The 24,525-nt window shown below is 39.5% G+C and overlaps 2 protein-coding genes across 2 annotated transcripts; both read right to left on the bottom strand.

Moving 5' to 3' along the window:
- Positions 1-3,830: 3,830 nt before the first annotated feature.
- LOC113904839 (olfactory receptor 2AG2-like) lies at positions 3,831-4,763 on the bottom strand. The gene has a single exon (XM_027561926.1). The coding sequence runs from the start codon at positions 4,761-4,763 to the stop codon at positions 3,831-3,833; it is 933 nt and encodes a 310-aa protein (XP_027417727.1).
- A 6,831-nt stretch (positions 4,764-11,594) lies between these two features.
- Positions 11,595-12,536, bottom strand: LOC113904837 (olfactory receptor 2D3-like). Its single transcript, XM_027561925.1, has one exon. It carries the CDS (start codon positions 12,516-12,518, stop codon positions 11,595-11,597), a length of 924 nt encoding a protein of 307 aa, XP_027417726.1. The 5' UTR covers positions 12,519-12,536.
- Between the last annotated feature and the right edge of the window lie 11,989 nt (positions 12,537-24,525).

Raw genomic sequence — 24,525 nt, 5'->3', positions numbered from 1 at the left:
GTCCATACTATTTCTGTCCTTTATCGAGCCCATCTTTGCATGAAATGTTCCTTTGGTATCTCTAATGTTCTTGAAGAGATCTCTAGTCTTTCCCATTCTGTTGTTTTCCTCTATTTCTTTGCATTGATCGCTGAGGAAGGCTTTCTTATCTCTTCTTGCTATTCTTTGGAACTCTGCATTCAGATGCTTATATCTTTCCTTTTCTCCTTTGCTTTTCACTTCTCTTCTTTTCATAGCTATTTGTAAGGCCTCCCCAGACAGCCATTTTGCTTTTTTGCATTTCTTTTCCATGGGGATGGTCTTGATCCCTGTCTCCTGTACAATGTCACGAACCTCAGTCCATAGTTCATCAGGCACTCTATCTATTAGATCTAGGCCCTGAAATCTATTTTTCACTTCTACTGTATAATAATAAGGGATTTGATTTAGGTCATACCTGAATGGTCTAGTGGTTTCCCCTACTTTCTTCAATTTCAGTCTGAATTTGGCAATAAGGAGTTCATGATCTGAGCCACAGTTAGCTCCTTGTCTTGTTTTTGTTGACTGTACAGGGCTTCTCCATCTTTGGCTGGAAAGAATATAATCAATCTGATTTCGGTGTTGACCATCTGGTGGTGTCCGTGTGTAGAGCTTTCTCTTGTGTTGTTGGAAGAGGGTGTTTGTTATGACCAGTGCATTTTCTTGGCAAAACTGTATTAGTCTTTGCCCTGCTTCATTCCGTATTCCAAAGCCAAATTTGCCTGTTACTCCAGGTGTTTCTTGACTTCCTACTTTTGTATTCCAGTCCCCTATAATGAAAAGGACATCTTTTTTGGGTGTTAGTTCTAAAAGGTCTTGTAGGTCTTCATAGAACCATTCAACTTCAGCTTCTTCAGCGTTACTGGTTGGGGCATAGACTTGGATTACTGTGATATTGAATGGTTGGCCTTGGAAATGAACAGAGATCATTCTGTTGTTTTTGCGTTTGCATCCAAGTACTGCATTTAGGACTCTTTTGTTGACCATGTTGGCTACTCAATTTCTTCTAAGGGATTCCTGCCAGCAGTTGTAGATATAATGGTCATCTGAGTTAAATTCACCCATCCCGGTCCATTTCAGTTTGCTGATTCCTAGAATGTCGACATTCACTCTTGTCATCTCTTGTTTGACCACTTCCAATTTGCCTTGATTCATGGACCTGACATTCCAGGTTCCTATGCGATATTGCTCTTTACAGCATCGGACCTTGCTGCTATCACCAGTCACATCCACAGCTGGGCATTGTTTTTGCTTTGGCTCCATCCCTTCATTCTTTCTGGAGTTATTTCTCCACTGATCTCCAGTAGCATATTGGGTACCTACTGACCTGGGGAGTTCCTCTTTCCATATCCTATCCTTTTGCCTTTTCATACTGTTCATGGGGTTCTCAAGGCAAGAATACTGAAGTGTTTGGCCATTCCCTTCTCCAGTGGGCCACATTCTGTCAGACCTCTCCACTATGACCTGCCTGTCTTGGGTTGCCCCACGGGCATGGCTTAATTTCATTGAGTTAGACAAGGCTGTGGTCCTAGTGTGATTAGATTGACTAGTTTTCTGTGAGTATGGTTCAGTGTGTCTCCCCTCTGATGCCCTCTTGCAACATCTACCATCTTACTTGGGTTTTTTTTTTACCTTGGGCATGGGGTATCTCTTCACGGCTGCTCCAGCAAAGCGCAGCAGCTGATCCTTACCTTGGACGAGGGGTATCTCCTCACCGCCGCCCTTCCTGACCTTCAACGTGGGATAGCTCCTCTAGGCCCTCCTGTGCCCGGGCAGCCACCACTCCTTGGAGGTGGGGTTGCTCCTCCCAGCCGCCACCCCTGGCCTTGGGTGTTCATCTCAACTATGTGACCCAAAGTGTTTTTGGAGCTTCTCAACTGAACAGATTTTAGTTTCCAGTTTTTGTTTTAAATTTTCCCAAACTGATACATTGAATGATAAAATAAAGCATATCCGCAATGGCACCCCATTCCAGTACTTTTGCCTAGAAAATCCCATGGACGAAGGAGCCTGGTAGGCTGCAGTTCATGGGGTCGCTAGAGTCGGACACGACTGAGCGAATTCACTTTCACTTTTCACTTTCCCACATTGGAGAAGGAAATGGCAACCCACTCCAGTGTTCTTGCCTGGAGAATCCCGGGTAGGGGAAGCCTGGTTGGCTGCCGTCTATGGGGTCGCACAGAGTCGGACACGACTGAAGCGATGCAGCAGCAGCAGCAAACTAATAGATATGCTTCCCAGATGGCTGAGATGGTAAAGAATTTGCCTGCCAACATGGGAGACCTGGGTTCAATCCCTGGGTCGGGAAGATCTGCTGAAGAAGGGAATGGCAACCCACTCCAGTATTCTTGCTTGGAGAATTCCATGGACAGAGAAACCTGGAGGGCTACAGTCCATGGGATCACAAAGAGACAGACACAACTGAGCGACTAAATTTCGTTCTAAGCTAATAGAAAGTGAATTATGTTTGGTAGTCTTCCTTTCCTGTGGACATAGACATATACTTATACTTACCATGCAATTATTTTGATGTTTCAAAACAGGTCTGTATGTATGTAAAGTATATATATTTTTTTAAATCAGGCAAATACACATCACATGACTCTCAGTGCTATTGTATCTCCAGTCCTCACTTGAAATCTGAGAATTTCCACATTCTATTTTATTCATTTCTATAATTTTAATTTCAGGCAGTATAAAAATGTCCCATTTAGCTTTTTTTTTTTTTAATCTCAACATAAGGGCTTCCCTGGTGGCTCTGATGGTATAGAATCCTCCTGCAATGTGGGAGACTCAGGTTCGATCCCTGGGTCAGGAAGTTCCCCAGGAGAAGGCAATGGCAACCCACTCCAGTATTCTTGCCTGATGAATCCCACTGATAGAGGAGCCTTGTGGGCTACAGTCCATGCAATTGCAAAGAGTTGTACATGACAGAGTGACTAACAATTTCGCTTTAACACTTTCAACATAAGTATTTGTACAAATATAGTCACAAATCGATTATTCATTCCAACTAATTGCTTGAACAACCATCTACCTAACAAGACAAGAAGCCCAAGATATCTTCTGAAGATATTTCTTTCTACAACCAAGAATCCAGTTCAAATGAAAGCAGTCCTCCTCTGACTTTAAGAAGCTGTTGGAGTTTGCTCAGCCTGTTATTAGCTATATCATTATCACTGCTGTATGATACTGAAATTGAAACTTAGTCTATCACATCTGCAGCCATGAAATTAAAAGATGCTTGCTCTTTGGAAAAAAAGCTTAGACAAACCTAGACAACATTTAAAAAGGAGAGACATTACTTTGCCCACAAAGGTCTGTCTAGTCAATTTATGGATCTTCCAGTAGTCATGTATGGATGTGAGAGTTGAACCATTAAGAAGGCTGAGCACTGAAGAATTGAGGCTTTTGAACTGTGGTGTTGGAGAAGACTCCTAAGAGTCCCTTGGATTGCAAGGAGATCCAACCAGTCCATCCTAAAGGAAATAAGTCCTGAATATTCATTGGAAGAACTTATCCTGAAGTTGAACCTCCAGTTCTTTGGCCACCTGATGTGAAGAGCCAACTCATTAGAAAAGACCCTGATGCTGGGAAAGATTGAAGGCAGGAGGAGAAGGGGATGACAGAGGACAAGATGGTTGGATGGCATCACCTACTCAAACGACGAGTTTGAGCAAGCTCCAGGAGAAATGGTGAAGGACAGGGAAGCCTGGAGTGCTGCAGTCCATGGGGTCACAAAAAGTCAGACATCAGTGAGTGACTGAACAACAACTACCAAATCTACTTAGTAACTGTATCAGGAGGTGTGTCTATAGTATGTATTTTCCCAGGACCCTCCTCAAAGCTCCCATAACCTCTTTATTCCTCAGGCTGTAGATGAGGGGGTTCAGGGCTGGGGTGATCATCGTGTAGAAGACAGAGATGATGTTGTCTTGCTTGGGGCTGTGGAGGGAACTGGGCAGAACATACATGAATGTGGCAGCTCCATAGAACATCCCGACCACAGTCAAGTGGGAAGAACAGGTGACCAGTGCTTTCCACCTCCCTTCCTTTGAGGGCATGTGGAGCACAGTAAGTAGGATTAGTGTATAGGAGGAAACAATAGCAGAAAGGGGGAGCAAGACGAAAGTCACACCTGTCACATATACCATGAGTTCATATCTGGAAGTATCTGCACAGACCAACTTCAATAGAGGTGGGATCTCACAGAGCAGGTGGCTGATCTCCTGGGACATACAGAAAGGGAAGTGCATGGTGTACAAGGTATGTCCTAGAGCACTCAGGGAAGCCAGGACCCACGATGTGGCCACCATGAGCCAGCAGACCCTCGGCCTCATGAGGACCATGTAGTTCAGAGGATGACAAATGGCCACATACCTGTCATAGGCCATGAAGGCCAGTAGGAGGTCCTCTGCACCACCCAGGGTCAGTGCCAGAAACATCTGAAGGGCACAGCCCACAAAGGAGATGGTGTTTTCACTGAGCAGAAAATCCATGAGGGCCTTGGGAGTGACAACAGACGTGAAGAGGAGGTCCATGAGAGAGAGCTGCCCGAGCAGGAGGTACATGGGCACATGGAGCCGGGCATCCATTGTGATGGCCAGGAGCAGAAGGCAATTGGTGGCGAGGGCCAGCATGTACAGGACTGTGATTGCAGCACAGAGCAGCTCAGGAGACAAACTGTCATTCAGAATCCCCATCAATATGAAGCCACTTCCCAGGGTGAAGTTCCAGTGCTCCATTCTGTGTTGTTTCTTTAGTTATGTAGAACCAGATGGTCTTGATGAAAGCCTTTCTAAGGGAGATTACCCTAGTTTTGCATTGTCTCACCTCACTATGGAATTACCAATAAGAATTCCATGAGATGATATCTTTTCCTCTTGGTAGCTAGGTTTGCCTTCTGTCTTCTGAATTTATGAATATTTTCATTAAATTATTATAAAGTATCATATAAATTAGAAACAAGCATGTTGGTTATAGCCTGTCATCTTTAAATAAGATAACCAAGAGAATGAACACAAGCAAATATCTTTGTAAATAGATAAAATCATAGCTATCTTCCCAACAAAAAAAACTACCTGCACATTGGCTTTTAATTCAGTTGCTTTTCTGCTTTAAATTTCCTTGGGATTCCAATTCTGTTTTTTTCTGCTCCCCTAGACATGACATCTGGCTTTATTTTCCGGTCTCATTGTTCTGAACAGTTTTCTCAACAGGGAACCTCTTGGCTCTTGGACCACTTGGTCTCTTGTGTTCTTGAACTGTCCTCACATCCTTGATGAGCATACTGCTACTTTACGGAAGGGAAGAGGAATTGTGTGCATGACTGAATCACTGGGATAGTATAGATTTTGGAGGTACATATTCAGGAACAGTACAAAAGATGTTTGCCTATTTTCAGGTAATGATAAGATGTTTGCTCAAGAGGAATGAGGATAGAAACGAAGGTGGTGCATGAGACTTGAAAAGATATGGCAAGGTATTTGTGTTTAGGGTACATGATAGAAGGGGTGAGTTATAAAAGAGGGGGATTTATAGAAAAGGCCCAAAGCCATCCCATCACTTGAAAGTCAAATTAAGATCTTGAATAAAAAAACAGAGATCCTCTATCTCATAGTATTAGCTGTATGAGGAAAGATGCTGTTTCTGCTGAGCCCTGAATCTATGTGGAAGTTTGAGCAGGAGAACAAGTGGTGTGTGGAACTGTGCTACTTCATTTCCTCTACATGGATGCAGACCTTTCATAGTTGGATGGAGGACTCAGGAGGCACTCTGGAAAAGAAGAGAATAATCCACCAAATGTTTCATCTTTCCTTTGCATCATCTGCGCTTACCCCTCTGTCTTCAGTTTATGTCACCAACATTGTCAACTTAGGGTTGGGACCTTTCAGTAGTTGGATGATAAAATCCTAAACTCGGAAGGCTTTTCCAACTGATCTAGTTCCTTTCATTCACTCCATAAATATTCACTAAGCTCTTACAATATACCAGGCACTATATTTGATGCTAGGGAAATTGCACGGATGTGAAATGCCCATTACATAAACACCTACACACATCTACTGGCAATGAAATACGAAGGAAAGTATAACATACTACGAGTCTATCTAAGTGAAGTATCAGGGAAGGAAACTTTATATAATCACGTATATGTCACTTATGCAAGCTACAGGCTGCAGATGAATATAAGGGGCTAAGGAAAAAGGGGTCAGAGTGCAATAACAGAGAGAGGAGACAGCACTATAAAGGTCAGAACATTGAAGCAGTACAAGTCCAAGTATCCTCCTTGCACTTACGCCACAGTGAAGTCTAGGCAAGAAGTCAACTAGAAAATCATCTTCTTGTAAAACTGTTTCATCATTCTTTGGGGTCTGAGATCTTTCTCTGGTCTCACAAAACCATGTATATACATTGAAACTGAGAAATAGTGACTGGAAGAACTTCTTTGCCCATTGGCAGTGACAAAAACACAAATTCAAAGACAATTCTTAGTACTGTTCCTAGTATATATATGACTTGAAATACTTTCCTTGAATTAAAAAGATGAATGGATACATTAATAAAGGGAAGAAAATAATTAACTGGTTATATTTATCCAGATTTATGCTCCAGGAATTTGGACAGGACTTAAAAGAAAAAGCAGGACTTAAGTGGTGATACTTAGGACTCAAGATCTTTTCTATCTGCCTTCCTCCCTTTGATTCAGAGCCCTACTCTCCCTCCTTCCATCCTCTAGTTTGTCTCCACTAAGGTCATCTGAAGATAAATGCCAGAAAACATAAATGCCTACACAGGATGAGCCCCCTTTCTGGAAAACTGCTGATGATGGGTGAATACCTTAGACCAAGGGAAGATAATAGAAACCGAGACTAACAGAGGGGCATTGTTGTACTTTATAGGAAATGGTCAGACAAAGCCAATGAAGAAGATGGAGTCAAAAATTTGGAATCACATCTTTATGTTATTACTCTGTATCACTGTTAGCATACTTTAAAATATTCACTGACTTCAATTAGCTTTTTCTGTAGCATTGGACTTTAATATCAAGCAGGCATATATGGAACAGGCACTTCAACTGATTTTAGATTATCCTCTTTTGAGATCCCAGTCTTTTATGGGTACACATCAGACCATCTGAGGCCAGGATAATCTAGGTCTAGAGATAATACTGAGACTTTTACCAGGATGCCAGCATCAGGAAGTATAGGAACCCAGGTCTTGCCAGTGGAACAGATCAATTGTGGGTATATGTAAGGGTACCTAAAGTATAGAATAGAATGGATGAGTTATAATGGCTGAGGGACTGAGAATCTAAGAGGCGGAGCAGTGAGGTCTTGACCATATATCTCAAGACTTCCAGATTCCACTTAATTTTCTTGAAACAAAGAAAGAGCCCTTACCTCAGATGGGGAGGGGTTCAGCTGCCTGAGTACATCTTCTGCCCTGTGATTCATTTGAGGGATGAAGATGTTCATAAAGATGAAGAAAGAGGTGATAGTTCTTCTGGCAGGGGAGGATGTAGGCATGTGTACAGCTGTGACTGAAATCAGAGGTCAAAGACACCTCCAGTCACATTGCCAGTCCTCTCTGGAGGTGGAAATGGATGCCAATGAGCAGATGAGAACCTAGGCAGGATCCTGGGGAAGCAAGGAGCTAAATCTCTATGCACAAGTGAAATTCTCCCTGTGAGAAAGCCTTCAGAGCCTTGGCATCATTCTAACTGAATTCTTGAGTCCAGGTACTCAGACTTTCAGGTATTCCTATCTTACTAGGAGCCACGAAAAAAGATGAGAAGGGATTGGACTAAAAAGGTATAAAAGGAACTGCCCAATGGAGATTCTACACCAGCCTCACTGTCCCTGGGGTGACAGTGAGCTGGGGCCCTGTCCTGGGGGAGGCATCCTGGTCTCATCCCTTCAGCTAACATGACCTCCCCTGAAAATGCTGCTCCAGGAAACAAAATTTTAATGAATCTCTCAGGCATGTCTCCTGGCCTCCAACTCCAGCAAAGTTTACCCACTAAATGAGCTCTGAGGCCTGAGGGCTATGCTGCCCTCACATGGACTTACCAAGGCCATTTCCAAAATCCTACTAAATAAACAGTATCAGTGAATGACCTAAGAAGCAAGGGCCCCTGGTTAGCTTTCTTTCCAAATTACAAAGTGTATCTTGTGGATTCTGTAAATGCTGCCACTCCCCGTCTCCCAATTTGTGCCTCTAGCCTGGGCCATTATCAGCCAGAGAGAAATGAATTTTGCAGTGCTTCTGTTCATATCAGGCCTTCCTTCCTTGAGCTTTAATTAGCATCAAAGCAATGATTCATTGGACCTTTCTATACTTTTATGTTTTTTGTTTCTCCCTTTTTCTTTCATTAATTCATGAGCACACATGTGTGCATGTTTCTGCACTCAGTTCAAGTGGACTCAGCCGCTTCTAAGATAATGAATGATACAGCACCTGCCTCTATCCATCACTGCTTCAGTTCAGGCCATTCCCTCACCCAATCTTTTGCCAGGTCCTCCTCATTCTTTAGTCTCTCTTTAATCACTTATTTTTCCAGAAAATTTGGAAACTTCTGCTGAAGTTATAACTTTTTTCTTTCAATTTTAAGCAAATGAAAAATACATTTTTTATGTTCTGATTATAAAAAGAATATGCTCAAGAAAATTATTGCAGAAGTAAAATGAAAGAAATAAAATACAAGATTTTTTATTTTTCTCATAAAAAGAACATACCCAAAAGAAAGTTTTACACATATGAAATGTAAAAGCACACTATTCACAATTAAAAAAAAAAACAAACTGGAAACAAGCTTTATGTCCATCAACAGTGGAATAGATAAATATTCACACAAAAGAATATCATGCAGCAATCAAAGGAACCAGAAGAACATACAACAAAACAAATAATTCAGCAACTTAATATTAAGTGAAAAAAAGAACCCTAAAGATTATGTATCATGGTACTTCATTTATAAGGTTAAAAACTCAGATAAATTTTTTTTAATTGGCGGATAATTGTTTTACAATGTTGTGTTGGTTTCTGCTGTGCAACAACGGGAATTAGTCATAATTATACATATATGAGCCTCCCTCCCTGCTCTCATTCCACCCCTCTAGGTCATCACTGAGCACCAGGCTGGGCTCCCTGTGTTATACAGTGGCTTCCCACTAGTTATCTATTTCCCACATGATAGTATATATGTGTCAATACTACTTTCTTAATTAGTCCCACCCTTTCCTTCCCCCATTGTGTCCACAAGTCTGTTTGTATGTCTGTCCGTGTTTTTGCGATCCAAATAGGGATTTTTTAAAAATAAAAAAGTACGGAACACTTTTATAAGGAATAGGAATAACTTTTATAAGGTTAAAATTCAGATAAAATATTTTTAGAGGAATACTTGTGGATTCAGTAAAACTGTATAAAATAGAGCAAAAGAAATGATGGATATAGGATCTGGAATAACCAGTTACTACACTAAGGGAATCAGAGAGAAGGATAATGTATTGAATAATTATTCATATTAATACTTACTTAATTTTCTGAATTATACTATTATTAATTATTTGGGACTTAGTCATATTATATTAGAACTAGGAATTGAAATATCATATAATTTAATCCCATATTGATTTTATAAGTGAGGATTCTTATTGCCAACAACAAATGATTAAAAAATGAATAACAAAACCACTGCCTGCAGGCACCTATCCAATATCTTTTCTGCTTTGACGAGCAGCCTTTCAGTTCTAATTCTTTTTGACTATCCTTTTGCATTTGTCACTGCTGAGTACCTCTCATTTCTTAAATCTTTTCCTTCTTATATTTATGACACATCACTATGGCCAGATTCCCTTTACAGATCTTGGATTTTTATTAATTTTGTCATTCCATCTTTCAAGTTGGTTTTAATCAGGATGTTTCCAAATGAATAAATATAATTTCAGAGCTAGAAGTCCCATAAACACAAATTAAGCAATAATGGAGATAGAGAGTAACGAAAGCATGTTGTCTTAGACTGTGTGTTTCGTGAAGGCCCCTAGAGAGCTGACGGTTCTGTTGAGAATGAACTGTCAATGTTGGGTACAACTTAAGTGCACCAAGGCTGATTAGCAGAACATTTCAGATGCAAGGAATATCCAGTGCTAATGATTAGAGGTTGAACGCACTTTTCATTTTTGAGGAAGAAAAGGAAAGTCGTTGTGGCTAGAATATAATGAATGTAGACCTCCCAGACATTTTAATAAAAAAGCTCAGTGTGAGTTAATTAAGAAAATTACAGAGATTAAAACATTAGTTAGATAATATAATCAATAAGATTTCTTTAGACCTTGAAATTAAAAAAAAAATTTTTTTTTTTTAATTGTGATCCTGTGTTCATGCAGCTTTTCTTGTGGCTCAGCTGGTAAAGAATCCGCCCACAATGCAGGAGGCCCAGGTTTTACCCCTGGGTTGGGAAGATCCCCTGGAGAAGGCAACAGCTACCCACCCCAGTATTCTGGCCTGGAGAATTCCTTGGACTGTATAGTCCATGGGGTTGCAAAGAATTGGACATGATTGAGTGACTTTCACCTACTTAAAGCTCATGCAAATTGTCAAGTTTAGTTTTCCATTTAATCATTGTCTTTCTCCTAAAAGGAAGGCATGACTATGCACAGTTTTCCACAGTGGCTGCACCAATTTACATTCCCATCAACAGTGTAGGAGGATTCCTTTTTCTCCACACCACCTCCAGGATTTGTTATTTGTAGACTTTTTAATAATGGCCATCTTGACCAGTGTGAAATGACTTCTCATAGTTTTGATTTGCATTTCTCAAATAACTAGCAATGTTGGGTATCTTTTCAGGTGCCAATTGGCCAACTGACTGGTGGCACTAGTGGTAAAGAATCCACCTGCCAGTGCAGGAAATACAAGAGACACAGGTTCAATCCCCGGGTCAAGAAGATCCCCTGGAGTAGGAAATGGCAACCTGCTCCAGTATTCTCGCTTGGAAAATTCCATGCCTGGTGGGCTACAGTCCATAGGCCTGTGCTCAGTTGGACATGACTGAACACACACACACAGTGAGAGTGACTGTCTTCTTTGGGGGAATGTCTGTTTAGGTCTTCTGCTGATCTTTTGATTTTTGTTGTTGTTGTTGTTGTTGTTATTGAGTTGGTTGAGCTGTTTGTGTGTTTTGGAAATTAAGCTCTTGGTTCCATCATTTGCAAATATTTTTCCCAGTCCATAGGTTTTCATGTTGTTCATGGTTTCCTCTGCTGTGCAAAAGTTTGTAAAATATACCTTCTTTATTTAACTTTTGAAAGAGTTACCTCTTAAAAGAGTTATATTTGTGTTATCTTGTGAATTTCAAGTTTTTTTAAGAAAGGCATTAAGTTACTCATATTTTGAGGTTCTGGGCACAGTGTTTTCATAGGGTAGGCATTCAGTGAATATTTGTAGAGAAGAAAATCATCTGAGGTAAACAAGGCAAGGAAAGAAAAGAATGAAGCTAGTAGAGCTATTGTTGTCTATCACAGTGTTCAAAGTACTTTTTAAAAATGTCAAAAATCATTGCCTCTGAATGTTGACTATCTTCCAGCCAGTCTACTCAGAGCTCCCTTCACATCCTTGTTCCTCAGGCTGTAAATTATGGGGTTCAACATTGAAGTCATAACTGAATAGAACAGAGAAATGACCTTATCTCTTTCATTCATTGTCTTGTAATTGGGTCTCATGTAGGCAAATATTCCAGAGCCATAGTAGAGAACCACAACAGTGAGATGGGAGCTACAGGTAGAGAACACCTTGAGCCTCCCCTCGCCTGACTGCATCCGAATCACAGTGGAGATAATACGCCAATAAGAGACCAGGATGAGAGAGACAGGAGCTAGGAGAACAATCACACCCATTGAAAAGAGGGCCATTTCAGCATTGTAGGTGTCTGCAGAAGCCAGCTTCAGGAGTGCAGGAGGTTCACAAAAATAGTGATTAATTATGTTCTGTCCCTGGTAGGGGAGACAGAGTGTAAATGTACTGTCCACGGCACACACAAATGCCCCACTGATCCAGGACACTATGGCCAACTGGACACAAACCCTCTGGGTCATGAGAGTAGAATAGTGTAGGGGCCTGCAGACTGCCACATAACGGTCATAGGACATCATTGCCAGAAGAGCACACTCTGTACACCCTGCTAGGAGGAAGACAACTATCTGTAGTGAGCACCCAGCAAAGGAAATGGTTTTCTTTTTTACAAGGAAGTGGGCCAACATCTGGGGAACGATGCTTGTAGAGAAACAAAGATCAACAAAGGACAACTTTTTGAGGAAAAAGTACATGGGAGTGTGAAGTCGAGGGTCAGTTTGGATAAGGATTATTATGAGCAGGTTTCCAAAAACAGAGAGAAGGTAAATGATCAGGAAAACACAGAACAGCAAGATTTGGATCTTTGGATCCTGTGAAAGTCCCAGCAAGGTAAATTCAAGCACAAAAGTTTGGTTTCCTTCTCCCATTGATGTTTGTCCCTGTTTACCTGTCATCAGAAGGAGAGTAGATGCATTCTGAATGTTTGATTTCACAAGCTTTATAAACAAGTGCAATGTTAACAAGTGTACCTTGGGGACTATTTGCTTCCAGCTGCTTCCTACAGTGTGCCAGTTAGCATTAGAATGCATATTGTCATTTCCACCAATTTATATAGCTTTTTAAGCCCAGTTTTCCTTGCTTGATCCACTTGGTAGTCTGAGTATCACAGTCTATACATTTTCCTGACAACTCCCGACAAGGTAATTTACATATTGCTAAATTACTGTGAAATATGTTACAGATATTGCCTTTGTTTTGATTTCATTTTTTCACCTCAAGAAATATTTTGTACTTGTGAGACTCAGCAGTCTAAGAATGAGGTGAATTTGTTTAGTCAATAAAAACCGCTCACTTTTTATATTTCAAAATTAAAAAATAGGGGTCAATGTCAAATTTGACCATAATACTCCCAAAACATGGCTTGGGAGTTCAAACAGATAAATCATTGTTATTAGTTTTGCATTTTTCCATTGTGTTTTTATAAAGAGGCTTGAGCAGCAATCCAAACAGGACAAGGAAGAAAAGAGGAAGTTATAACCATGGACTATAATCCTGACCTTTGTACAAATATTTCATATGATAAGGAGGAAAAGTAGTATGAAAAATTGTAAAATTCAGAAATGTTCTATAGGAGATTTTAGCACCCAGGGCCTTGTTCCAGTAAATGAAGCCAGGACTAAGCAAGAACTTGAACTTCTGAACTGAATATTGCACAGCCCTGTCACACAATTTCAGCTCATCTTGGACCTCAGGTTTAGCCATGGTAACAGTTCTGACTTCCCTGGCACTACAGACAATTTACTTCAGGGATCCCCTGCCTATCTTTCAGCATTCTTCCCACAGTGCTGGAAGCATGGGCAAGTTAATGTCCCAGAGGCAACCTTTAACCAATGGGCAATGGGGATTGATGAATAAATGCACCAGACATTTCTGGGAGGCAGCCTGTATGCTTCTTAGAAGTTGAGCTCTATATAGTTAAGCCCCATTGTTTATTACTCCTACTTTTACTATTATTTCCCCTAAAGAGCTTTTTTTTAGAGTTTTTTTCCCTAATCACCATCCCTCATAAAATCATCCCTGAGGTCAGTTTTCAAATAAACTGTCTGTACCCAAGCTCTTTTCTCAGGCTCTGCTTTCAAGGACTTAAATTAAGAGAGAAAGTACAGAATCTGATATGGAATCCTAATAGAGACAACACGCATAGGCTGCCTTCTGCAGCCAGGGAGTCCCAGCTGTGCCTGCCGATAATAAATAACACTTCTTGGGTGCTAGCAGGGCCAACACGCATTAAGGTCAGTTTGAGTCTGGTGCCACTGGTGACCATACAGTTACCATAAATTTACCTTTAACACTCAGATTATTGGATTAGACTTGCAATTTAGAAGGTTTTGTGAGAGATATAGGAGCCTAACTATTGTGTCAAGGATCTTGTATGCTGGGTACTAGAACATACTTTTGAGTTGTGGTGCTAGAGAAGATTCTTGAGAGTCCCTTGGACTGCAAGATCAAACCAGTCAATCCTGAAGGAAATTAACCCTGAATATTCATTGGAAGGACTGATACTGAAGCTGAAGTTCCAATAGTTTTGCCACCAGATGCAAAGAGCTGATTCACTGGAAAAGACCCTGATGCTGGGAAAGATTGAGAGCAAGAGGAGAAGGTGGTGATAGAGGATGAGATGGTTGGATGGCATCACTGACTTAATGGATATGAGTTTGAGCAAACTCCAGGAGACAGTGAAGGACGAGGAAGCCTGGTGTGCTGAGTCCATGGGGTCACAAAAAGTAGGCCATGACTTAGTGACTGAACAACAGCAGAGCATGCTACTACTAACATTACTAATAATGATGAAAAAAACCCAATGGTAACATAGATTTAAATTACTGAAAATCCATTTTAGGGCTGGCTTCAGGTTAGGTTCTAGCCAAATCCTCAGCATGTTTCCTTATAGTCTTCCACATAGTCCTCATCCTAGCAACTATGAGGAATGCATGATTTCTTGCTCTCATCTAATCATAAAAGTAAAGTTTCTTTGCAACAGCTTTCTCATAAAGGTACTGAGATAAAGTCTGATGTGGAATAGAGTCAGATTCCCTGCAAAAATATGTATCCATAAAAGAAATCAGGAAATTTTGAGCAAAGAAAACAGGATATTAAAAAGATAACCAACAAATATCCAATTCACTTGTATATTTTCCATTTTATTTTATAATACATACCAGACTCTAATGCAAAAAAATATGATAAATAGAACACAAACAGTGACAAAAAATAATGGAAAAGAAAGTACAAAGAATTTCTTTTTGGTCTTGGAATGAGGAAAAAACATAATTATGATACCAAATCCATTAGCCATGAAGAAATAGGCATCTGATCACATTTGTTGCCTTATTTATTCAACAGGTAATTATCAAGTGTCACTTTCTAAAATCAAATTCCTCAAGAAATCAACATTACTTTTAAAGAATCATCAACAAAGGCAATAAGCTTCTTTTCTGTCTTTTGGAAGTGTCAAAACAATTTGAATTTCTTTTCTTATATTTGATTTTGGTTTTGCCTTCGTTTATTATAGCCAAATTCATTGAAACATCCTTTATATTAAAATGCACTCAGACACACACACAACAGCCTTTCTTTGGTTCTACTGTCCTTTCTAGCCATTGCCTAATTTTTCTCTTCATTTTGCTTTGAAACTTTCTAATCATTCTTTCAGCCAAATATATTCACGACTGAAAGTTCCCATTCATTTACCCTTTTAAATTATTTTCATATAATTCCTACTCCTGTGATTCTACTGAAAAACTACTATTCCAAACTCTCCCATAATTTGATGCACACTTAATATGACCCTTTTGGGTGCATTCTTCACTTCTCTGTTTTGGGCACTGTTTGGCACTCTTCCTCCTTGGAACTCTTGCCCATTGGGTTCTGTTAAATCTAAATATAATTTCCTGAATCTGAAGTCTGTATTAATTTGATGTTGTCTCATATATATTTCAGCTGTTAGGTTAAGTTGGAGAAAAAGCACAACAAATGCCACAGTTTGTTATTACAGCCAGAGCCTCCACAAATCTTGGTCTCTTTTCTCTACTTTTTCCTTGTGTCTTTCCAATACTCCCATCATAGCTAGGGAAATATTATTCCCCCTGCCCTCACCCAACTAAGGTCAACTTCACCACTCAGGATTTTCTCTCTGACTGTATCACAGAGCACTTAAAATGTCAACATAAATAGGTTCAACTGTTCACCTCTTCACATCCCTATATCCATGTACTAATCCACCCTTTCCTCTCAGCAGAAGAGTTGTCTTAGCTATAATAAGGGGATTCCCTTGTGCTTGTAACATCAAATATTTCTTCTCTGGCTATTTTTCCAACTTAACCTCTTCTTTTTTCCTTTTACCTTCCCCATCTTTTGTGCTACTGATTTCTCCTTCTAACAAAGGAATTTTATCTCCTTACTCTCCTCTCTAAGCTTCTCGAGATAATATTTTTAATCTCTCCAATATATCTATTTTGCACAATTCAGAGAGACCTTTCAATGCTCAAGTATATTAATTGTGCTTTTGATTATCTTATGCGATCCCTCAATCATGTGTACAACTATGGATACTCTTAAAGCCATATTCTCCCTTGCCTTCTCTTAGACCTTTTTTCTCCCAATGACATCTCCTTTTCTTTTCCTTATCATACTTTTCTTTTGCCCATCATTTAGTATTGGCATTTTCCTCTTTTCTTCACTTTCTGAGCCTATACACTCTCTGCAATATCTCACCTACTCTTCTGACTTCAGCTATCATTTAACTGTTGATGGCTTCTAAATCTCTATAAGCAACTGAGTCATTTTCTTTCAAAGTTCTGATTTACATAGGAAACTTCCTACTGAACCTCACTGACAATTTCCTTTTATATATAATAGAAATAATAATAACAATAGTAATTACTATAATTACGATGTTACAGTGATGGAATAAATCTTGTGGACAGACAACTTGATTTGGATCTGAGCTCTATAGATCATATTGAGCAAGTTATTTATGCCACATAAGCTTTAGTTTCTGTATCTACAAGATAAGGATATTAGTATCTATTACAAAAATTAAATTATTTATAAAAACACAGTTATTGTTTGGTGTACATTATGGTTTAATTATCTAGAATAATAGTAAATATTCATGACTTAATGCACACATATGGACCAATTACTTCACATGCATTTTCTTGTTTAACTTTTAATTTAAGATAGCCAGACTTGAAACTATGATCTTTTTTCCCCGTAAACACTCCTTTCTTTCCCTTATATTGGCACAACTACTGAGACAGATTTTCAGATTGAAAATTGGAATCATTTTCTCTTAATTCTTTTCCTTTTTTTTCTTTTCCATCAAGTGGAAAATTTATATAGTCACTTATTTTATCTCAGGAGATCTCAAATCTCCCTCCTCCTCCCAAATGCTAGTATCACCAATCTATTTTCTGACCTCATAGTGTCTACTTATTATACCTCTGTGACTTTCTGCCTCCTGTATTGCTCTTTCAACTAATAGAGCTATCTTCAGAAAATGCTAACTGGATCATTTTCAACTCCCCATTAAACCAATTCAATAATTCTTCATTGTTTATAGACTTAAATCCAATGTATAATCAGGTTCTAGAGCATCTCTGCTTGACTGGGAGATGTCTGCAAGAGATGACTGGGTCATCTATCCTTGCTCACTAACTCTTACCCATGACGTCCATACCTAAAGGTACATGAACCTGTGCCTTTGCCTGCACCCTTTCCTCTATGGAACTTCACTTCTTGCTTGATCAAGGAGATAAACTCCTCGTCATTCTCCATTATCCTCCTCTAACAGCTTCACCCAAGCTTCCATGCACTCCATTAAGCTGAGTTGCTATTTTCCATTTCTCTGCTTCTCTAGGTTTTATCCTGACAACTATTAATACATCTTTTCTATCACATAATATATACTTGCTTTCAAGTCACTTTGATTTTTTCTGTTTTGAAGAGAAATACCATCAGCTATTTTATCCCCACTGCTTGACACAGATAAATTTTTCAATAAATATCTGTTGGATAAATCAATATGTGCATGTTTAACCCATGTGCATATTATCACATATACAAATTTACATATATTTACACTCATATACCTAAACATGAATACTCACAAAACTAGGAACAACAAAATGAATTAATATCTATTAGCAATATCTATTAGCATTTGGTACCCACAGAAATGATCAGCAAGAAAAATAAGGCATGCTCACCTGGGCTTGGGAGTAGGTAAAGTTGCAAAAACAATAGATTTTTTTCTTCCTTCCTTGAGTTCAAGAAGAAGCAAAGATTATAAATTGGACAAACCCTTTACTTTCCATATGAGTTGTGACAAAGATGATAGAGCAAGGTTTTTGGTCTTGTGGTAGCAAAAGTCCTCAAGTAGCTGTTGTATTCATCTCCAGATCCAAGAACTTACAAAGTTAAAATAAAAAAACAGGTTTCCTGTAACTTTATACCTGTGATAGTAGGAAAAGTACGAGGGGATGAGAACACAGAGTCAGCCAAGGACAGGGGGTATGTGGCAGGCTCCAGCTGTTGGAGGATAAGGTCAGTGTGGGAGATTATCATCCTACAGATTTCAAGGCAAAATCCTAATTTTTTTTTTTTCAGTGTAGAATCTGATTCATACAGGCATGTTGAAAGGATTTCTATGCTGTGTTTTATGTAAGGAGAGTTAAAGAGAAGCCCTCCACAAAAAGAAGAAAAAGAGAAAGAGACAAAGGAAGTGAGGAAGGAAGGGAAGGAGAGAGAAAGGTAGGTGGCACTGAAGAGAAAAAGCCAAGTCTCTCCAAACCGCAAAAATGCCTAAAGAGAGGCAGCCTCCTTGACACATTCTGTAGTCTCACCTGCTGGGCTGAGCATGAAGCAATGAAGTCAGCGGAGAGGGCATCAAGGGCTGAATATAGGACAGTGAAATCTGCTGTTTGAAGATCAAAATCCCATTTGGCATTTCTCACTGGATTTTTATTTCCCCACCCTAAATCTTTGCCAACCACTAGTCTCAAAGACCTGAACCTAAATTCTCTAAGGGCTTGAACAGTAGCATTTCCTGGGAGGAAGTCATTAAAATTAAGGTCCTGAGAGCTGAAGTAAACAATGCATTCCCATGAGTCTGACTTTGTAAGATATTCTGAAGCCACTGATATTATGTTTGTATTCACAGATTGGAATCTTTGTGTCTCCCCTGATTTCAAATTCTATTTAACAGAGACCAAACTTTAAATGGACATGTAGAATACAACATAAGTACATGTGTTATTTAACCTAGTACTTCCATTCCTAGATACCCAACAGAAATTAAAGCCTTTGCTTACACAAAAGCTTGTAACTGTTCTTATCAGCTTTATTCAAGCTAGTCAAAAGCTTGGAAAAAACCAACTGTGTATCAATAGATGAATGCAAAAATAAACTGGTGTATCCTTATGGAGCACCCATTTAACAGAATAGTACTCAGCAGAAAATAGAAAATAATACAGTATTGATACATGCAACATCATGGTTGAATCTCAAAAACATTGTGCTGAACAAATGAACCTAGACTGGCTTAAAGTGAAAGAATCGGGGGGAAAAAATTGTAAAATTTTTGAAGCAATCAGAGGCCAGAGGTCACAAGACCACAAAATAGTCAAAAATAAAAGTTGAGATCTCCAAGAAAAGATTAACCAAGCTGATTGCCAGTGGCAGAGCCACTATCATTTCATGTGCACGTGAAAAGAATGTGTATTAGATGGACTATTCTTTCTATATCTATTAAGTTCATTAAGTTAAATGTGTTATTTAAGGCCAATATTTATTTACTGATTTTCATAAATCAGTATGAATAATTTGTACATTGATGTTAGTTGGGTACTAAAGTTTCTACTATTATTGTATTACTGTCAATTCCTTCCTTTATGTCTGTTCATTTTTGCTTATATATTTAGGTGCTCCTAATATAATTCCTATGTTGGGTTTACAATATATCCTCTTGGATCTTCTCTTTATGACAATAAAATGACTTCCATTTAAGTTGTTGCTGCCTTTGTTTTAAAGTCTATTTTGTTTCATGTGAGTATTGTAATACCAGCTTTCTGTTTCCATCTGCATGAAATATCTTTATCCCCATGACTTTACTTTCAGTCTTTGTATGTATAGGTAAGAAGAGTCTCTCATAGGTAGAACATAGATGGGTCTGTATTTTTTATGCATTAATTCATCCTATGTCTTTTGATTGGAGCATTTCACTGTTTCACATTTAAAGTGGTTATTGATATGTATGTACTTTATTTCCATTTTGTTAACTTTTCTGGTTGTTTTTGTAGTTCTTCACTAGTTTTTCTTCTCTTGGTCTCTTCCTTGTGGTTTGGTTTTTTTTTTTTTTTCTTAGTGTTTTGTGTGGGTTCCTTTGCCTTTATTTTTGGTGTATCTGTTGTAGGTTTGTGATTGGTGATTGCTATTAGGTTCATGAATATACGTTATTGTTGTTTGCTCACTAAGTCATACCCAACTCTTGGCAACCCCACAGTCTTCAGCATACCAGGCTCCCCTGTCCTTCACTATCTCCTGGAGTTTGCTCAGATTCATGTTCATTGAGTCGGTGATGCTTATCTAACCATCTCATCCTCTGCTGCCCCTTCTCCTTTTGCCTTTAATCTTCCCCAGCATCAGGGTCTTTGCCAGTGAGTCACCTCTTCATATCAGGTGGCCAAAGTACTGGAGCTTCAGTTTCAAGCATCAGTCCCTCCAATGAATATTCAGGGTTGATTTCGTTTAGGATTGATTGGTTGGATCTCCTTGCAGTCTATGAACTGTTGTCCGCAAACTGATGTCCCAACTTTTCACTATGTTGTCTAGGCTTGTCCTAGCTTTTGTTCCAAGGAGCAAGCATCTTTTAATTTCATGGCTGCAGTCACCGTGAAAAAATATATATATATATCAGTTTATTTTAAGCTGATAATCACTTAACTTTGAATGCATTCTAAAAGCACTACATTTTTATTCTTCCTAATGTTACATGTTTTTAACATCATATTTTACATCCTTTTTTGTGTATATATCCCTTTACTGCTTATTGTAGTTATAATTTTACTACTTTCGTCTCTTAACCTTCATAGTAGTTTTATTAAGTGGCTCATCCACCACCAGTGAATCTCTACCAGTGAGATTTTTTTTCTTCTGTATATTTCCTTATTTCTAGTGATTTTTTTTTCCACTTAAATATTTGCTAACATTTCATGTAAGGCCAATTTAGTAGTAATTATCTTTTTTACTTTTTGCTTGTCTGAGAAACTCATTTATCTCTCCCTCAATTCTGAATGATAATCTTACCAAGTAGAGTATTCTTGGTGGTAATTTTTTTTTTCTTTTCAGCACTTTAAACATATCATGCCACTCTCTTCTGGCCTGCAGCTTCTGCTAAAAAATCAGCTGATTTTTCAGTCTTCATTGATATCCGTCTTATCAATATTTCCTTGTATGTAACTAGTTGTTTTTCTTTGCTCCCTTTAAATTTCTCTCTTTATCTTTAACTTTTGCCATTTTAATTATGATATGTCTTCTGTGGTTCATTTCAAGTTTGCCTTGTTTGGGACTCTCTGTGATTCCTGGACCTAGATATGCTTCCTTCCCCAGGTTAAAGAAGTTTTTAATCATTAGTTTTTCCAATAAGTTGATCTCCCCTTCACTATCTCTTATGCTTCTGGGACTCCTAAAATGTAAATGTTAGTATGCTTGATTATATGACTTCAGGGATCTTTACTTAAAAATATTTTTTTCCATTAGGCTACTCTGTCTGGATGAGCTCCATTGCTTTGTCCTATAGCTCACAGACTTGTGCTTCTTCTTCATCCATTTAGCTGCTGAACCTCTATATTTTTCAGTTCAGTTTTAATTTTTGTGTGGTACTTTCTTATATTTTCTTTCTTTGTTGACGTTCTGATTGTGTTCATCCATTCTTCTTCATTTTGACAACCATTACTTTGAACTCTCATCAGACAGGTTGTTTATCTCTGCTTAATTAAAGTCTTTCTGGAAATCAAGGGACTTCCCGTATGTGGGCCCAGCATGTGCCCCACCTGCTGTGGCAGGGTTGCGGCTGCAGTGTGGGTGTGGGTGGAGCTCTCTCCCTCAGGCTGGTTGGGACAGGCAACTGTTGCTACAGAGATAAGCAGGGCTCTCAGTAAGGGACACACCCAAGCTCTAGCAGATTTCCAGTGGAGTGCAAAGTGGCCCCTAGCATTAGCAAGATAGGATGGATAAGCTCACCAAAGTGGGGCTTCCCAGAGAGGATTCACCGATTTCCTGCTTCTCTGACAGACACTTTAAGATTAGTAAATGAGGCTCCTTCTCTTTTGTTCTAAGCATTTTTCCAACTGGTGTTTCTGTGTATGTGTCGAGTTAAAGGGTAAGTGAATCTAAGTCCTTTAAGAGAGAGCTCTTCATCTCCTGCAGTTCTAGAGCTTTTCTGGATATAATCCCTATTCGTTTTCAGGCCCAGACATTTAGAGGGCTTGTCTCTCCTGTGCAGGATCTAAGGGCTAGGGACACCTTGGCAGGACAGCTGGAGCCACAGTGAGCATGGGCCTGGGGCATGATGTGCCATTGTTGTAGCCATGCGTTCTGCGAAACAAACTCAGTCAGGACAGTGAGTTTATCAGTGCAGACAGAGCAGTGCAGTTTTTTACACCAGCAAGCCCAACAAGAGTCTCCTCTTAGCCAAGGACCCCGACTAGTTTTTGCGAAAACCTTATATACCCTAAGTGTACATGCTCAAACCCACCTCCCCAAATTCTCTGAAACTAGTCTGAACAAAAGAAAAGAAAGATACAATCAAAGTTAACCCATGATTCATGTGTCATAAGCCTAGATAGTTAAATAGTGGACATTTTTCACTAGGCCTGTGGTCATACCCCCATAAGCATAATGGGATTTATGACTTTCTTGTGTTACAGAGAGAATTAGCATATTCTTTTAGGCACCAGAGAGTCTAGGTACAAGCCCCGAGGCCCCTGCATCCAGGGGGTCTGGTTTTCCATTGGTATGTCGTTTCCATAGGTACTGGGCATATAGCTCAAAGTCCACAGTCGAGCCCAAGATGGAGTCCTGCTTTAAAGATGGAGCCTGTTCTGTCTGTTTCCTCCTTCACCATGGTTGTCCTGGTGGGCATGGGTTTAGCGGTCCCAGGGCACTCTTTCTCAGGACCTCCTTGGAGGGACAGCTGGTATGGGCCAGGAGCCTGGAGTGTCCTGGGAAGCCTTAGAAGGTTAGTTAGAATGCCTGTACCATTCTCCCATCCACACTATCAAGGTGGAGGAGGAAAGCGAAAATGGTGATTTTTAGTGCCTCTGAGAGAGAGGCACTCTCAGAGAGAATTTCAGCAGTTTTACAGTGTTTGCACATGCCGTAGGGTTAGTATATGAATTTCTTTCACATATAGATTAGATGTCCTTTAAACTGCTGGGTTTTTTCTTTCTTGTGCCCCAGGGCAGTCTGTTCACAGTTCCCTCATTGATATCCCTCCTTATTGCAGGTCAGCATGCCAGGGCCATGGAAAAGAAATGCAAAAAAGCAAAATGGCTGTATGGGGAGGCCTTACAAATAGCTGTGAAAAGAAGAGAAGTGAAAAGCAAAGGAGAAAAGGAAAGATATAAGCATCTGAATGCAGAGTTCTAAAGAATAGCAAGAAGAGATCAGAAAGCCTTCTTCATCGATCAATGCAAAGAAATAGAGGAAAACAACAAATGGGAAAGACTAGAGATCTCTTCAAGAAAATTAGAGATACCAAGGGAATATTTCATGCAAAGATGGGCTCGATAAAGGACAGAAATGGTATGGACCTAACAGAAGCAGAAGATATTAAGAAGAGATGGCAAGAATACACAGAAGAACTGTACAAAAAAGAGCTTCACGACCCAGATAATCACGATGGTGTGATCACTGACCTAGAGCCAGACATCCTGGAATGTGAAGTCAAGTGGGCCTTGGAGGGCATCACTATGAACAAAGCTAGTGGAGGTGATGGAATTCCAGTTGAGCTATTTCAAATCCTGAAAGATGATGCTGTGAAAGTGCTGCACTCAATATGCCAGCAAATTTGGAAACCTCAGCAGTGGTCACAGGACTGAAAAGGTCAGTTTTCATTCCAATTCCAAAGAAAGGCAATGCCAAAGAATGCTCAAACTACTGCACAATTGCACTCATCTCACATGCTAGTAAAGTAATGCTCAAAATTCTCCAAGCCAGGCTTCAGCAATATGTGAACCGTGAACTTCCAGATGTTTAAACTGGTTTTAGAAAAGGCAGAGGAACCAGAGATCAAATTGCCAACATCCACTGAATCATGGAAAAAGCAAGAGAGTTCCAAAAAAGCATCTATTTCTGCTTTATTGACTATGCCAAAGCCTTTGACTGTGTGGATCACAATAAACTGTGGAAAATTCTGAAAGAGATGGGCATACCAGACCACCTGACCTGCCTCTTGAGAAATCTGTATGCAGGTCAGGAAGCAACAGTTAGAATTGGACATGGAACAACAGACTGGTTCCAAATAGGAAAAGGAGTACGTCAAGGCTGTATATTGTCACCCTGTTGATTTAACTTATATGCAGAGTACATCATGAGAAACGCTGGGCTGGAAGAAGCACAAGCTGGAATCAAGATTGCTGGGAGAAATATCAATAACCTCAGATATGCAGATGACACCACTCTTATGGCAGAAAGTGAAGAGCCTCTTGATGAGAGTGAAAGAGGAGAGTGAAAAAGTTGGCTTAAAGCTCAACATTCAGAAAACGAAGATCATGGCATCTGGTCCCATCACTCCATGGGAAATAGGTGGGGAAACAGTGTCAGAATGTTTCAAAAAACTCCTGGTGATTATTTCCTTATTTTATTGTGGAA

Source organism: Bos indicus x Bos taurus, chromosome 15 (genome assembly GCF_003369695.1).
Source record: "Bos indicus x Bos taurus breed Angus x Brahman F1 hybrid chromosome 15, Bos_hybrid_MaternalHap_v2.0, whole genome shotgun sequence".
NCBI classification, from domain to species: Eukaryota; Metazoa; Chordata; class Mammalia; order Artiodactyla; family Bovidae; genus Bos; species Bos indicus x Bos taurus.
The sequence above is the reverse complement of the archived record's forward strand: the minus strand, read 5'-3'. Positions and strand labels throughout refer to the sequence as shown.